The 16495-nt window shown below is 44.4% G+C and overlaps 1 protein-coding gene across 2 annotated transcripts in view; it reads right to left on the reverse strand.

Annotated features, from left to right (window-relative positions):
• CAPN3 (calpain 3) overlaps nucleotides 1-16495 on the reverse strand; it is a 48260-nt gene that overhangs the window by 16754 nt on the left and 15011 nt on the right. Inside the window, exons 2-7 of one of the 2 annotated variants that reach the window (XM_080672082.1) lie at nucleotides 7089-7158; nucleotides 5015-5133; nucleotides 3116-3249; nucleotides 2226-2394; nucleotides 1277-1405; nucleotides 110-193 (exon numbers count right to left, since the gene is read on the reverse strand). In XM_080672082.1, the coding sequence (XP_080528208.1) occupies nucleotides 110-193; nucleotides 1277-1405; nucleotides 2226-2394; nucleotides 3116-3249; nucleotides 5015-5133; nucleotides 7089-7158 (705 nt within the window). Of the gene's footprint in view, nucleotides 1-109; nucleotides 194-1276; nucleotides 1406-2225; nucleotides 2395-3115; nucleotides 3250-5014; nucleotides 5134-7088; nucleotides 7159-16495 lie in introns of those variants that run through there. The other variant, XM_080672083.1, reaches the window with a different exon arrangement.

Consider the following 16495-nt stretch of genomic DNA (forward strand, 5'->3'; position numbering starts at 1 on the left):
GAAGGCAAGCTCTGTAGCTGCAAAGGCACACAGAAAGCTAAGTCCTGACTTCAGAAGCTTAATCCAGTGGCTCTTCAAGTCCCATGCCACCATGCTTTGCCAGGCTCACCTCCTCCAGCCCAGTGACGGAGTAGGCATGTCCTCTGACTAGCCCACAAGCCATCCTTGTCTCATACTGAACCGGAACAATCGTCTGTGGAACAAAATCCAGACAGCCTGTCAGGGGTTGGGAAGCAAAAGTTCTGCCGCCTGAGACAGAGTTCACACAGTTCATTTTCTGGGTTTGGTGAGGATGAGCACTCCTCCACGCCCTGGAAGTGTGCCTCGGGCCACGAGAAGACTCTTAAATGTTATCGGAGACACATTAAGAGTATAAAACTAAGTTTTTAAAAAAATCATCTTGCAAAGAGGTACATACAGTATGATAACATTAAAAAATGAAAATTTAGATTAAGTGTAGGCATAGAGAAAATCTTGGGAGGACATATGCCAAATGTTAATTAAGAGTTATTACCTTTAGATGGGGAAAGATGGGTTAATTTTTCTTCTGCTTTACTATATGGCTCAATATTCCTCAGTGAGCATGTATTAATTCTGAAAGTACTAGAATATAAGCTCCATGAGGGGAGAGACTTTGCTTTGTTCACTAGGACAGTGAACAAAAAGGAGAGAATTTTCTTTGTTTGCTAGAAGAGTACCTGGCACCGAGTAGGAGCTCAATAAATACGTGTGGAATGAGTAAATAATGAATTAGAAGAGGAGAACCCGACCGGCATGGCTCTGTGGTTCAGTGTCGACCTATGACCCAGGAGATCACAGTTCCATTCCTGGTCAGGGCACATGCCTGGGTTCCTGGCTCGATTCCCAGTAGGGGGCATGCAGGAGGCAGCCAATCAATGATCCTCTCTCATCATTGATGTTTATATTTCACTCTCTCTCTCCCTTTCTCTCTGAAATCAGTAAAAAAATATTTTTAAAAAAGAAAGAGGAGAGACATTTTAATACAAGAAGTCTCTCTTGTATTTCTTCCTGTTAATTTATCAGAGAAACTGCCTGGACCATGGAGAAGGGGCTCCCATAAAGATCTCTTCCAAATCCTGTCTCTCCCACCCTCAAGAGCCTTGGAGCAGGCAAATTATTCCAACTCAGACCCTTGGAAGGCCCCAGGTGGGGGCCTGTGTGTGAGGCACTGGCCACTGAAGGGAGAGTGACACCAACAGGGCCAGGTCATGCAGGTTAGAGGGTGGTTATTCCCGACATTTGGAGGCGTACACACCCGGGTCGGTCTGTCATCTGAGCCTGTGGGGCCGAGCAGCGAGTTATCCATGTTCCTCACCATCCGTGCAATCAAATCCCCCATTTTCAGCCCAGAAGGAGAGGTTCCATAGGTCATGTTTGTGCCATCCTGGGGCCCCATGGGGAGGACAGGGGACAGTCCAGGAGGAGAACAAAGGAGGGTGATAACAAGGGAAGGAGACCGGAGAAAGGGAGGAGACAGACAAAGGGAGAGAGGAGAGATAAACAGCATGAATGGAGAAAAGATGGAGAAAAATGATACAGGAAGAGAATGTTCATCTATGGGTGTCTTATGCTAGCTGATCTCCCCAACCTTTCCTATCCATGCGAGTATTGTGAGAGGAAGGCATAGTAATTCATCTTGGGCCTCTTCCTCAGCAATGGAAAGCACCAGGACCAGTTTACACTGAGCAGCCCAGGCAGGCGTGTCTCCTGGCACTCAGTAGGCCTGGCCAGTCTGCCATCTCCTCACCCTTGACTCTGGTCTCAGTTCAAACCACTTCGTTACACTGCAGGCAGAGCTTCTCCCAGATTACAGCGCAGAGCCAAGGCCCCACGTGAGAGTGGTGATCGAAGCCCAGTGATGGGGAACCAGTGGGCTCAGGTCCACCGCCAAGCATGTGGCCAGCTTCATGGGGGCATGTTGGGACTGAGCAGTTCCCACCACAGAGGCCCACACTGATACAGGCCTCTGGACCTGTTCCCAATATTCCAGAGCTTGATATGTCCTTGTCCTATCTCCTTATTGAAAATGCCCAAGAACCCCTCTACCTTGAGAAATTCCCAGTTTTCAAAGTTGAGAGTCAGTTCCTATTTCCTAAAGCAAAACATTCGCCGGTCCCAGAGGAGAACCCTATGCTGCCAGTCATCGGGTAAGGCTTTTCGATATGTGGCTGCTCCCTGCCCTGCACCCCACACCCCAGACTTACATCAATGGAGCAGCCCATGAGGGAGCCTCTCTCGATGGCTTTCTTCATGATCTTGTACATGTCTCTGGGAGCATCCTTAATCTCAAAAAACTCTGTGACCCCTCCTGTGAAGTCTTCCATGGCCTCTGTAGTGTTCCCACCTTTCAGAGCTTCGTAGGAACCATGGAGCCTTGGAGAGAGGATGAAGACCAATCTGGGGTCACAGGGTTCCAGGAAACATAACCCAGGCAACACTGCCACCAGAACTTTACTCTTGCATCCTGTGATGTTCTCTCATCAATTCTCCAACAACCCTATAGGCTAATGGATCGGTACTATGATTCCCTTTCTTCACAGAGGAGAAACTGAGCTCCAGAGGCTAAGGGACTCACCCAAGGCCACAGGGAGCCAGAGCACTGGGACCGGAAACTAGCTATTCCCACTCCCCGATAGCTCTTTCTCCATTATAACCCTGAACCCTGAGGTAGGGCTTCATTAAAGCCACCCATAGCTGGGGTGGGCCTTCCAAGTTGAGCGACAATATGGCTTTATTAATATACTGCAAGCTCATGAGGTTGAGATAAGCAAGACCCTGGGATCTGAGCTCCAGAAATATAATACTTGGATCGAGGACTTGTAACGCCACTGCAAAGACAGATTTAAAGAGCTCACTCTGGGAAGCTACAGCTAAAGCTTTCCTATGTATGTCATCATTTCTGTTCTTAAACATAATCTTTTTAGTTAGAGCTGTTTCTGCCTGGACTTGATCTTCTCTGACTTTGGGTCACAGTTGAACACACACACACATGCACAGATATGCATGCCTCCTCTCTTGAGTGAGAGCTTGGCTGGGTTTCGCAGCCCACTTCCTCACTTCTAGACTTGCCTCCCATTTGAAAGTGTGGCCTTACTTCGCATAAGCCTTCTCCAGCAGAGCACTCCAAAACTCATTGCGGTGGTTGGATTTGGTGAAAACCAGCTGATCGTTGTAGGTTGGCAGGCAGTCATCAATAACCACGTCCACCCAGTCTCCATAGCGCCAGAACTGCACAGAAGCAGCAAGCTCAGATTACCACGGGGAAATGTGTCCTGCCCAACATTCCTTAGGGGCACCGGGGTTCCTCTGATCCCAAACCAGTCCCATTTCCTCAGCTCTGTATCTTGGTGCTTGTTCATACTATTCTGGGTTTGGGATGTGTGAATCTTTTTCTAAGTGGACTGTGAGCTCTTTGAGGGCAGGAAGTAGTTACAAACCACTTTGACTCTTCCACAGAGTCCAGCCAGGACTGGGGAGAGTAGGTGCTCCACGAATATCTGAGGACTTGGAATTTTCATTCTCCAGCTCAGTAAGTCTGGGGTGGGGCTTAGGTATTAGCATCTTTAGGTATCTCAGCTGATTCTAATATGCAGCCAGGGTTGAGAGCTACTGGTCTAGATCAGTGGTCGGCAAACTCATTAGTCAACAGAGCCAAATATCAACAGTACAACGATTGAAATTTCTTTTGAGAGCCAAATTTTTTAAACTTAAACTTCTTCTAATGCCACTTCTTCAAAATAGACTCGCCCAGGCCGTGGTATTTTGTGGAAGAGCCACACTTAAGGGGCCAAAGAGCCACATGTGGCTCGTGAGCCGCAGTTTGCCGACCACTGGTCTAGATGAAGGTGATGTATTGATTTATGTATTTCTTGATGGCAAACAAGGTAGAAATTGCTGCTGAAGAAGAGAATTAACATGGAAGAAAATGTGCCCAGAACATACTTTGACCAAAGCAGGAAAATTGTCCAATAATTGCAATTCTGGATGTTGTTCTTTTTGGAACAATTCTGTTTTAATTGAAGAAACTCAAATGTAGTTTAATTTTCTTCTAATGACATCTCCCGCCCCCCCCCCGCCCCCGCCCCGCACTTACTGACAAGAGGGAAAAAATCTATTTGGTTTTTGTATTGATGTCCCTTTAGATATCAGACCCTTTAAATATCAGTGGGAAACTAGCAGCTCGATGGCACAGGGAAAAAACAAAATTCAGGGCCTGGCTGCCTCCCCCCGTGCCAGGACGCAGCAGGACGCTGACCCTGAACCTGAAGAGACTTTTCTGAGGCCTTTAGTCCTGAGGTCCAGGATCAGCAGATACATCAACCAATGATTTAGGTCAATCAAGATGTTTGGAGCCTTTAGGGCCGGAGACAGATGGATGTGTCAGAACCCTGGTATCTGCTAGACCCCCACATGTAGAACTCACTCTGTTGGGGGCCAACACCAGATTTGGCTCTATGCCAGGACAAGTTGGATCCAGAAAATGTCCAATGGCTGAATTGACTCTGGAACTCAGACTCATTTCTGGGCCAAACCAGAGACCTACTTCCCAGATTAACCTGACTTTCCTTCCAGAGCCTAGGAGAGGTGAACGATAGACTTGGTGTAGATATGCCTTAAATGGAAAAGGTAATCAGAAGCCACCGTTGTGGGTGGGGCCTCCTTTAAGGATTCTCCATGCTAATATCTCAGGGGCCTACTTGAGAAGGGCCGTGGATAATGACAGAGCTGCCAGCCAGCTGGAGAGGCAAAAATAGACCCCGAGTTCAGCAAACAGGATGTCTTTCTGCTTTTCTGGGGCATAGCTGAAGGTGTGTGAGGGGAGTGTGAAGGGCAGAAATAAACAACTGCTTCCTCACAGGCTTGAGGCCTGAAGGGGCTCACTGTCCACAGCCTCGGCTGGGAGGGCAGGTGAAACCTTTCTGGAGCCACTGGAAAGACAAGGCCAGGAGACTAGTGGCGAGCGAACTGCAGCTGGCCACTCCCATCACCTTACCTGGAAGTGGAAGATCCCTGCATAGTTTTCGATGAAACTCTGATCATGGGGTATGACGCGGAAAAGCAGGTGCTCGTGGAGGGTCAGACAAGCAATGGCGGCGAGAAACCAGCAGTCCCCTGCAGGCAAACACAAGGCACAGGTCAAAGGAGGGGCTGTACCTCCCGGCCTTGCTGCTCCACTTCTCAGAAGAGCACAGTTCAAGTGGTGCTCACTGTCCTGCCTCCAGACCTGACCTTACAGAGGTGCCAGCCAGAGAAGGAGTCGGACAGCGGTCCCTTGACAATGCGATCAATAGGGCAACTTACACCCTCCCGAGTGGTTTTCCTGGAAGCTGTAGGCAATTCCTCCAACTGCAAAATTAGCTCATTTCCTTTTTGGACTTCAGTGTAAGCAGGGCAGTAGGTCATAATTGGGCCGTTCTTCAGAACACCTGTAGGAACTCTGCCCTGCCCCGTATCTTTGCAATGTGAGTCCATTTCCCCCTCTGACCTCAGTGAAGACTGAGCATGAGAGTCACCCGTCAAGCAGGTTTGTGTTGAAAGGAGTTGTTTGGCAGCTGCTCTGGAACAAGTCTGTAGGGGGCGCTAAGACATTGCTGGCAATGGAAGGAGATGGAGACATTTTCTTACTCCCTGAACTTCCTTTCTGGCAGGGTACTATATGTAGTCAGAGGCGACACTTTGCTCTCTCTCTCTCTCTCTCTCTCTCTCTCTCTCTCTCTCTTCCTCTCTCTCTCTCTCTCTCTGTGTGTGTGTGTGTGTGTGTGTGTGTGTGTGTGTGTGTGAGAGAGAGAGAGAGAGAGAGAGAGAGGGGGGGGGGCATGCCTGGTACACAGGCAGTCACAGAACTGCTTCTGGGGACGATGGGTTACATCATGTAAGGACACTTTATTTTGCTGTGTGGGATGTGACAGCAGGTTTGAGACAGCAGCCCACTCCCTGCGGTGCTCCCTGAGCAGCCAGCCTTTCCTCTGAAACAGTGTATTGGTTAGAAGGCCCAGATTCCCAGCTTGCCTGGGCCCACAGGCAGCCTTTCCTCAGGGGCAGGAACCTAGACACCAAATCCTCCTCAGCCCCTCCTTCTGGGACCAAGTGAGTCATATTCCTTCCATTTGGTCGGTGCCCCTTACCCTCAAGTTTTAAATTGTATCTGTGGATAGTTTCTGCAACTTTACTTCACAGAGCTCTCCCGCAGTTGCACCAAGGATGATAGTTCCTGAATGAGAGGCAGAGAGAGGGGGCAGTCTGATGGAACAGCCAAGCTAACTAGCCAGAGAGAAGATTAGATACTCACCCACAGGGCAAATGTCTTTTTGAAAGACTTTTTAAAAAATTTAAAAAATGATTTGCAAGATACACACACACACACACACACACACACACACACACAGAGAGAGAGAGAGAGAGAGAGAGAGAGAGAGAGAGAGAGAGGAAGAGAGAATCAGTTTGTTGTTCTACTTATTTATGCATTCATTGGTTGCTCTTTGTTGTTCTACTTATTTATGCATTCATTGGTTGCTCTTGTAAGTGCCCTGACCGGGGTTCAAACCTGCAACCTTGGCGTATTGGGACAACACTAACCAACTGAGCTACCCGGCCAGGGCTGAAAGATTCTTTTAATATGGAGCTATTGTTCTGGGCAATTTCAACAAGAGTTCCAGTTACAAGTGCTCTTTCTGGTAATGTGTTTTGTGTGTATATATAGATTCTGTGTGCCCAAGGGCCATGCGTGGTACGCAGACAGTTTCAGAGCTGTCTTTTAAGGAAGATGGGAACAGTCAAAAGCAGGGCTTTGTCTTGCTGAGTGGGATGTGTGCCTGTTCTTGAGACTCTAGAAGGGAGGCTGTGGAATGAGGTCTACTTCCTGTGACACATGGCAAAGAACAAGAAATGTGGAAGGAACAGAAATTAAATGAAGCAATCACCAGCACATAAAATAATATAAAAACCTGCTCCCAAAAATTCATTAAAAATAAAAACAGATTACCGTCGCTTTATTTCCTATAAAGGGATTACACCTTTTAGTTACCCTTTGATTGTTTGGCTGGATATGACCTGAGGGACCTTCCTACCTAATTCTCCTTGACAGATGTCAGTTCTGTTGGCTCCACCAATGATAAATCGGGGATTCTCGCAAATTTCCTGTGAAACAAAAAGGAAAGAATAACAGCAGTAGTAGCTTTTAAAAAATATATGTGTATATCTTTATTGATTTCAGAGAGGAAAGGAGAGGGGTGAGAGAGAGAGAAACATCAATGATGAGAGAGAATCATTGATCGGCTACCTCCTGCACATCCCAGGGGGATTGAGTCCGCAACCCAGGCATGTGCCCTTGACCAGAATCGAACCCAGGGCCCTTTCGTCTTTAGGCTGATGCTCTATCCACTGAGCCAAACCAGCTAGGGCTGTAGCTATTCTTTACTGAGGTCCATTATGTAGTACCGGCATTGCGTGTCAGGAGTATTACACATGCCACTAATTTAAGCTTCCAAAAACATCCTGTGAATTAGATACCATCGTACTTATTTTTCAGGTAAGGAAACCAAGGCTCAGAGATGGTAAGAAACTTGCCCAAGGACACACAGCCAGTAAGTGGTAGAAGCCGAAAGCATGCCCCCTTTTCCCATTGTTCCACACTGCTCCCTCCTCACACGGACATGCTGTCTTATTAAGGATGCCCCTCAGAGGGCAGTGTCGTTACTGTCACATCTTTGGCAAAGGGACAAGAGAAAGTATGGCTCTTGTTTTGTTTCGTTTTGTTCTATGACAGGAAAAAAGGGCTGGAGGGAAAATAAGGATCTTTCTCCCAAGATGTGGTAACAGGTATTTAGAGTCAGCAAACGTCCCAGGGCCCACAGGACTTGAGAACTGAGGAGAGCAGAGAGTGAATTTGGCATATGCCTCAAAAGTCTCCACTTCTGTTGGGGGGCACATTTCTTTATTTAAATTAACCCAGCATGGCACCTCTGCTCCCAGCAGTTATGTGTGGCCCAACAGAGGCCAACAGAAGGTGCTTTAATTTTTGTTTGGCTGTGTCTTGTTTTTTTACTTTTAAAATTTTGAAATAATTTGTAGATTCTGTGTTTTGGTTTTAACACCATTCTTCACAGCTTCCCTGTGACATAGCCCTCTCTCCCTCCTTTCCCCTCCCCGCCTTCCCTGTCCCTCTCCCTACCAGAAAAGGCCATACAGCCAAGTAAGCTGATGCTCTCTGCACTCAGGGATCTGTCCTTCCTACTAGATGGGAAGTCCTGCTTAGACCACATCACACACACCTCTCATCTGAAACTCTTAATGCAATGGAAGGATGAACCAAAGCCAATAATCTTTAAAAGGTTACATATAGGAGGAGGGAGGGAATAAAGTTATAGGAATACAAATGTTGAATATAACTGTTTGAAAAAAGTTTGACTTGGGAATCATGTAAATTTTTACAGAATTAAAATCCAAAATTTAAGAAAAGATAATTTTAAAAAGCAATCTGTAACAGCTGAAAGCAACGTGAAGCAAAAGAACCCAACTGCATATAAAGTTGATGACGTGACTACACACATGAAAGGAGTGAGTTCAAGTGACTGGAAAGAAAACATTTTGGCTGTTTATCCCTTTTGGGTTAGATCCTAAGGTCAAACCCAAAACCATAACAACATAAACCTTAAGAAATAATAATAATATAAACCATCCCATATAATAATCCTATATAATAAAAAAGTAATATGCAAATTGACCTTCATGCCTCATGTCATAAGATGGCCGCCCCCACGTTGTCACAGATGGCTGCCCTCACATCGTCACAAGATGGCCACCACAAGATGGCTGCCCCCACGTCATCACAAGATGGCCACTACAAGATGGCCACCCCCACATCGTCACAAGATGGGCGCCCCCACGTCATCACCAGATGGCCCACAAGATGGCTGCCCCCACATTGTCACAAGATGGCTGCCCCCACATTGTCATAGATGGCCGGCAGGGGAGGGCAGTTGGGGGCGACCAGGCCTGCAGGGGAGGGCAGTTGGGGGTGATCAGGCCGGCAGGGGAGCGGTTAGGTGTCAATCAGGCTGGCAGGGGAGCAGTTAGGGGTGATCAGGCTGGCAGGGGAGCGGTTAGGGGCCATCAGGCAGCCAGGCAGACAAGTGGTTAGGAGCCAGCAGTCCCAGATTGTGAGAGGAATGTCTGACTGCCGGTTTAGGCCCGATCCCTGCCTAAACTGGCAGTCGACATCCCCTGAGGGGTCCCAGATTGGAGAGGGTGCAGGCTGGGCTGAGGGACACCCACCTAGTGCACAAATTTCATGCACTGGGCCTCTAGTAGGAAATAATAATATTGTTATACTTCACTACTTTGGTATGTATATTATAGGACAAAGTAAATAAGAACTTATGGTAATGAATTAGGAACCAAGATTTGTTTTAGTGTAAAAAATATGTACAATTATAAAATTGAATAACTTCAGTAACAATCTTGAAGTGTTAAAGTTGAATTGAATATATCTCATGATTTATTTTTGTCTCTTTAAAAAACATTTCCTATCTTTCTTCACTAAAAACAAACAAAACTAGAAGCAATAACAGTCTGGTAGTAAAGAGATCATCAATATCACTATTGTGGTCTTTAAAAACCACACAAAAAATGTAAAACTCTATATGCAGAGTGATTATTATTTAAAACCAAAGAAGAAAGAAAATGACATAGGTCAGAAATGTGGAGCTACATAAAGAAAGAAAAAGCATCAGAGAAGGAATAAAGTCAGGTAAAATAAACAGTCATCTTTTCTTATTCTTAATCTAAAGATAACTTTGTTTAAAGTAATAATAGTAACAATGTGTTGAGTAATTATAGCATATGAATAAGGTAAAAGAATGATAGTAATGTCATAAGGGAAGGAAGGGAAGGAAGGAAAGGATGGGAAATTTTCTATTATAAGATACTAGACTACATATATAATGGTGTAGTGTTATTTGAAGGTTGAATTAGATTAGTTGTAAATGTATATTGGAAATTCTAACCATTAACATATTTGTAAAAAAGAACTATAATTGATATACGCAAGAGAGGAGATAAAATGGAATCGTATAGAATACTCCATTAAACCAGAGAAGGCAGGAAAGGGGAGAAACAAAGAACGATTGCCACAAATAGACAACAGTTACAAACACGGTAGATACTAATCCAACTATATGATAATAACTTAAATGTTAATGGTTTAAACTCACCAATTAAAAGATAAAGATCATGAGGGTGGATTTTAAAAGGCCCGGCTATATGTTATATATAAAAATTTTACTTTAAAATATTTTTTTTTATTGATTTTAGAGAGGAAGTGAGAGGGAGTGATAGAAACATCAATGATGAGAGAGTCATTGATCGGCTGCCTCCTGCACACCCCCTACTGGGGATCAAGCCTGCAACCTGGGCATGTGCCCTTGACCGGAATCGAACCCATGACCTCTTGGTTCAGAGATTGATGCTCAACCACTGAGCCACACTGGCTGGGCTAAAAATTTTACTTTAAATACAAAGATTCAGATAGCTAGAGAGGGATATACCATGCTGACACTAATCAAAAGAAAGCTGGAATATTAATTTCAGACAAAGCAAATTTCATAACAAGAAACATTATCAGAGATAAAGAGGTACTACATAATGATAAAGGAGTCTTTTCTCTCAGAAAACATACAATTCTAAATGTGGGTACATCTACCAACAGAGTGTTAAAGGACATGAGGCAAAAAGTGATGCATCTGAAAGGAGAAGTAGATAAATCTAGGATTATCTTTGGAGACCTTGACACTCTCTTTCAGTAATTATAGATTAAGGAGGCAGAAAATCATTAAGGATATAGTTGACCTGAACAGCACTATCAATCAACTTAATCTAATTGACATTTATAGAATACTCCATTCAATAATAGTAGAATACACTTCTCAATATCCCATGGAGGAATAGACCACATTTTGGGCCATAAAACACACTTCAACAAATTTAAAAGAATAGAACTCATACTAAGTATATTTTCAGACCACAGCAGAATGAAACTAGAAATCAATAAGAAAACTGGAAACCTCAAGATGTTTACAAAGTAAACAACACATCTAAACAACACATGGGTCAAAGAAGAAATTTTAAGAAATTCCTTTGTCTATCAACTGAGAGAGACGATGGCAATGATACCCCAGAAATGATGAGCACACCTAGCACTCTGCTCTTGGTTTCTAATACTTTTCCAATAAAAGGTGCCAGGGCTCCATGGGGAAATGGTTGATTCTAGGGGTGTGGCAGGAAATACATAAATTTTGCCTGGAGCATCTTATAGCATCAGAAAGTAAGAAAGCACTCAAAGAGAAAAATAACCCTCACAGACATATGAAAACATGCTCAAAGTCACTAATCATCCGAGAGATGCAAATCAAAATGACAATGAGGTGCCATCTCATACCTGTCAGAATGGCTATCATCAACAAATCAACAAACGACAAGTGCTGGTGAGGATGCAGAGAAAAAGGAACCCTCCTGCATTGCTGGGGGGAATGCAAACTGATGCAACCACTGTGGAAAACAGTATGGCATTTACTCAAAAAACTAAAAATGGAACTCCCATTTGACCCAGTAATCACACTTCTAGGAATATATCCCAAGAAAGTAGAAACACTAATCAGAAAGGACATATGCACCCCTATGTTCATAGCAGCACAATTTACCATAGCTAAGATTTGGAAATAGCCTAAGTGCCCATCAGCAGATGAGTGGATTAAAAAACTGTGGTACATCTACACAATGGAATACTAAGCTGCTGTAAAAAAGAAGGAATTCTTAACATTTGCAACAGCATGGATGGAACTGGAGAGCATTATGCTAAGCAACATAAGCCAGTCAGAGAAAGATAAATATCACATGATCTCACTCATCTGTGGAACATAATGAACAACATAAACTGATGAACAAAAACAGATCCAGAGACAGAGAAGCATCGATCAGACCGTCAAACCTCAGAGGGAAAGTAGGGGAGGGTGGGGGTAAGGGGAAGAGATCAACCAAAGGACTTGTATGCATGCATATAAGCCTAACCAATGGACACAGACAACAGGGAGTGAGGGCATGAGTGGGGGGTTGGGGGGACAATGGGGGGATAAGGACACATATGTAATACCTTAATAAAGAAAAAATAATAATCCTCACAGCAATAAGGATATGTCAAAGGGATAGGTGTCAACTGAAAGAATTCGTAATGGCTAAAGCTGAAATAATAAGAGCAAGAAAATAAAGCAATACTTGATTACAATACAAAATACAAAATAACTATCCACTAGACTACAATGAAATAAATAAGTGATTGAATACATAAATAAATGGAGAGAATAGACAAAGTTGCCATGCAGAATTCTCAATACTTTATGTAAATAAAAGGCGGCAGAACATAACTCCCACTCCTGTAGGATGGACTTATGTTTAATGACAGTCTTCCAAAGAGTACAGTATGGAAGAGGGAAAAAAAAGTAATGGGAAGTTTATTTGAAAAACAACTGGTTCAAATGTTTTTCATGCACTCCAATGGACCAGCTTGCAGACCCATTGGGATGCACACCCCCGCCTTGCAGACCACTGATCTAGACAGTTCCTTGCCTGCTCTACATGCAGTAAACCTTCGGGGGTTATCAGAGCCTCCATGCAGGGAGAGGCTCTGGTCCTGCATATCCCCAAGTACGTTTCTCTATTCGGCGGGAACAAACGGGCTCCTCAGCTGCACAGTAAAGTGTCCTTGAGCACATGGCTTCACTCTATGAGGAGTCTGACTGGTCAGCGTGAACCTTTCTGTTTAAACAGAAGTGGCACGTCACTCGTGACCCAGCCTTTCATGAGAGGTTCGAAAGGCAAGTCTCAGCCTCCTGCAGCCTCCTGTTTCCTAACTGTTCACCATCCTGCACAGATCTCTCCTTGAAACGGTGAGCCTTAGTATTCTTAACCCCACTCTCCCACCCCCAGAATACCTGCTTTTAAGAAGAGACATGATAATCAATTACATTTACCATTTCACTATAAATTTAAGTCAGTGCATTAGCTCTCTTAAAGGTATTTACAGTCTCAGGGACCTATGAAATACTATCATCATCTCTAACTCAGGAACAGAACATGACATCCATTTCAGGAGGAAGCAGGAAGGCATTGTGAGGGCACCTGGGGAGGAGAACCTTGATAAGCCACTGGCTCAGCGTGAGGATCCATGGCCTCAGGCTCTGGACCACTTGACCTCCTGCCCCAGGAGCTGTCTGTTGAAGCAGCAAAGCTCCCATCCCTACCTTTGGTCTTTTCCATGTGATGGCCTTCATCTTAGTTTTCTGGCTCAGCTCATGGGAACCCAGGGCCTGAACACCAGCTGGGAACACATGGTCTTCAAAGAGGCACTTCTGAGCCAGACACTGTTGTTTGAGAATGACAAAATCCTGCCCCTCGAACCTGAGGGGCTGTGTGACAGTGCCCTCTCCGTCTCTCCTGTCCCTCTCCCGGATCACACGCTCACAGAAGAATCCTGGCAGCATGTAGGGCATGGTGACGGCTCAGGGAGTGGAGCTGGGCCTTCACTGCGCCCTCAGTCCAGGCCTAATCCTCTCGTGAATGGGTCGGAGCCTATTTAGCCTTCCACCCTCAGCAGCGCGATGCAAATGAACGCAGCCCAGAGCGAGGCTGTGGTTAGAGTCAGCAGCTTGGGCTGGAGGCCCCTGAGCCCACAGTCAAGGGGCAACACCAGACCAGTCGGAGAGCCAGCAAGGGGAGTGAGAGAGCGAGGGACAGCCCCAGGACAGGCCTTGCTGAGATTATTTATTTATTTTCATATTTATTTACTTATTATATATTTTTATTGATTTCAGAGAGGAAGGGAGAGGGAGAGAGAGAGAGAAACATCAACGATGAGAGAGAAACATTGATTGGCTGCCTCCTGCACATCCCCCTACTGGGGTTCGAGCCCGAAACCAGGGCATGTGCCCTTGACCCGAATCGATCCTGGGACCCTTCAGTTTGCAGGCCAACGCTCTACCCACTGAGCAAAACCAGCTAGGGCTGGGATTCTTTTTTAAAAAAGAGAAAATATAGTTACAGAGGCTTACCCTGCCTCAGCAAAAGGCATTCATGCCTTTGACACTGGTGGCCAATGGGATATAGCATGAGGCCTTCGAAACATGCTGTATACAGTAATCCTATACAGGCTGCTGAATGCATAGAAGGAATCTGCCCAAGCCATTGTCTGAGGTTAATGAAGCCTTCATTCTCCTGATGTCCCTGCCCCATCCCCCCAAAGACCTTGACTGGCCATTTAGGGACTCTAATCTGCTAGAGGGACCAAGAGGGTAGGTGACTCAACCTCAAATGAAAGTCCCCGTTAGAGTGGGCCCCAGTGGCAGTGAACAGACATCCACAGTTGCAAAATTCAGGACCTATGGGGCAGAGAATGTGATGGGTGGGGAAGGAGGATAAATGTGTGTCAGAATTATATTCACAAGACAGCTCAGCCTTTTCAAAGTTTCACCATGCATCAATGGGCAGTGCTGATGTGAGAGCCGGGAGCCGATGCGGGTGGCACCTCAGGTCTGGCAGCCTGCCCGCTTGGAGGATGCTGTCTCCCTTTGCTCATTAACTCTGTAAATGGACTACCAACATCAGAATCACCTGGGATGTCAGTTCAAAATGCAGATTCCGAGGGCTCATTCCAGACCCAAGGATTCAAATACTTTTGGTAGGATTCTGAGACTTTGCAATTTAAATAAGAATACCAGGAGATCCTTATGTCCACTAGAGTCAGAAACCATGACTTTAGCATTACAGGGTACTATCATAGCTCAAAATAGTTTTTTTTTAATTTCTTATTTTTAAATTTTTATTTGTTGATTTGAGAGAGAGAAGAGAGAGGAAGTGGGGGGGAGAGAGAGAGAGAGACTTGTTGTTCCACTTATTTATGCATTTATTGGTTGATTCTTGTATATGCCATGACCGGGGATCGAACTCACAACCTTGGCATATGGGGACGATGCTCTAACCAACTACCAGGCCAGGGCAAAATAATTTTTGAAGTCAGTTCTTTTCTTTTTAATATATTTGTATTGACTTCAGAGAGGAAGGGAGAGAGAGAGAGAGAGAGAGAGAGAGAGGGAGGGAGGGAGAGAGAGAGAGAGAGAGAGAGAGAGAGAGAGAGAGAGAGAGAGAGAGAAACATCAATGATGAGAGAGAATCATTAAATCAACTGTCCTGCACACCCCACACTGGGGATCGAGACCGCAACCTGGGCATGTGCCCTGACCAGGAATTGAACTGAGCCACACTGGCTGGGCGAGGTTAGATATTTTAAGAAATAACCTTATTTTTGTTCAGTTTATACATCAACAAGGTTTTTAAAAATACAAAATACAAAAGTACATAGAAAAATAGCAGTCTCCTGCCCTGCAAATCCTCGCCACCTGCAAATCTCTCTCCTTAGAGACAGCCACTTTCAATTTTTAAAGCTAATTCTTCTAGTATTTACTGCTATGTTTCTAAAAAATATGCTTATATTATTACTTTTTAATTTATTATTTTTAGCAAGTATCAATAGAATTCCTATTTAGTGAGTGAGATTTAGGCTTCTCACATTATATTGTGTCCACCATCTTCCCCAAATAGTTATATTATACATTTTGGTAAAATTAAAATTCAGTGTTTTCTTTAGTATTATTAGGAAAATATTGTTCACTTCTTAACTAGGTGGTATCCTGTGTTATATTTTCTTTCTGTATAAATGTTTCCTTTTTCTTATTTTCAAAAAAATATATTTTTATTGATTTCAGAGAGGAAGGGAGAAAGAGGATATAAACATCAATGATGAGAGAGAATCGTTGATCGGCTGCCTCCTGCACACCCCCTACTGGGGATTGAGCCCGTAACCCAGGCATCAAACCCTTGACCAGAATCAAACCCAGGACCCTTCAGTCCGTAGGCCAATGCTCTATCCACTGAGTCAAACCAGTTAGGACTAACTGCTTTTATTTTTGAAGCAGAACTCAAATAAGTTTCACACATTGAAATTTAATCATTGGATTAGGTGATGTTGAAGTGAAAATTAGTGAACTGGAAGCTAGATCAGGAGAAGTCACTTAACATGCCACACAGAGAATCAAGGAGATGGGAATTTTTTTTAAAAAAAGAAAAAGGAAGAAAAAGAGGTTAAGATATATGTGAGATAAAGCCAGGTAAGTTCCGCATATATCTAATTGGAGTTCTAGAAGAAGATAATAGAAAATATGGGGAGAATTAATATTCTAAGAGATTTTCTACAATTGATCAATGAGTTCAATCCTCCGAATCAAGAATCCTAATGAATCCTAAGCAGGAAAGATATAAAGCAACATATGTTTACACATAACAAAGTGATATTGCAGAATATGACAGACAGAGAGAAGGTCTTAAAGCAGTCAGAGAGAAAAGGCATATGGCCTATTACAGGAAAGCAGCT

The sequence above is a fragment of the Plecotus auritus genome (genome assembly GCF_963455305.1).
Source record: "Plecotus auritus genome assembly, chromosome: 1".
Taxonomy (NCBI): Eukaryota; Metazoa; Chordata; class Mammalia; order Chiroptera; family Vespertilionidae; genus Plecotus; species Plecotus auritus.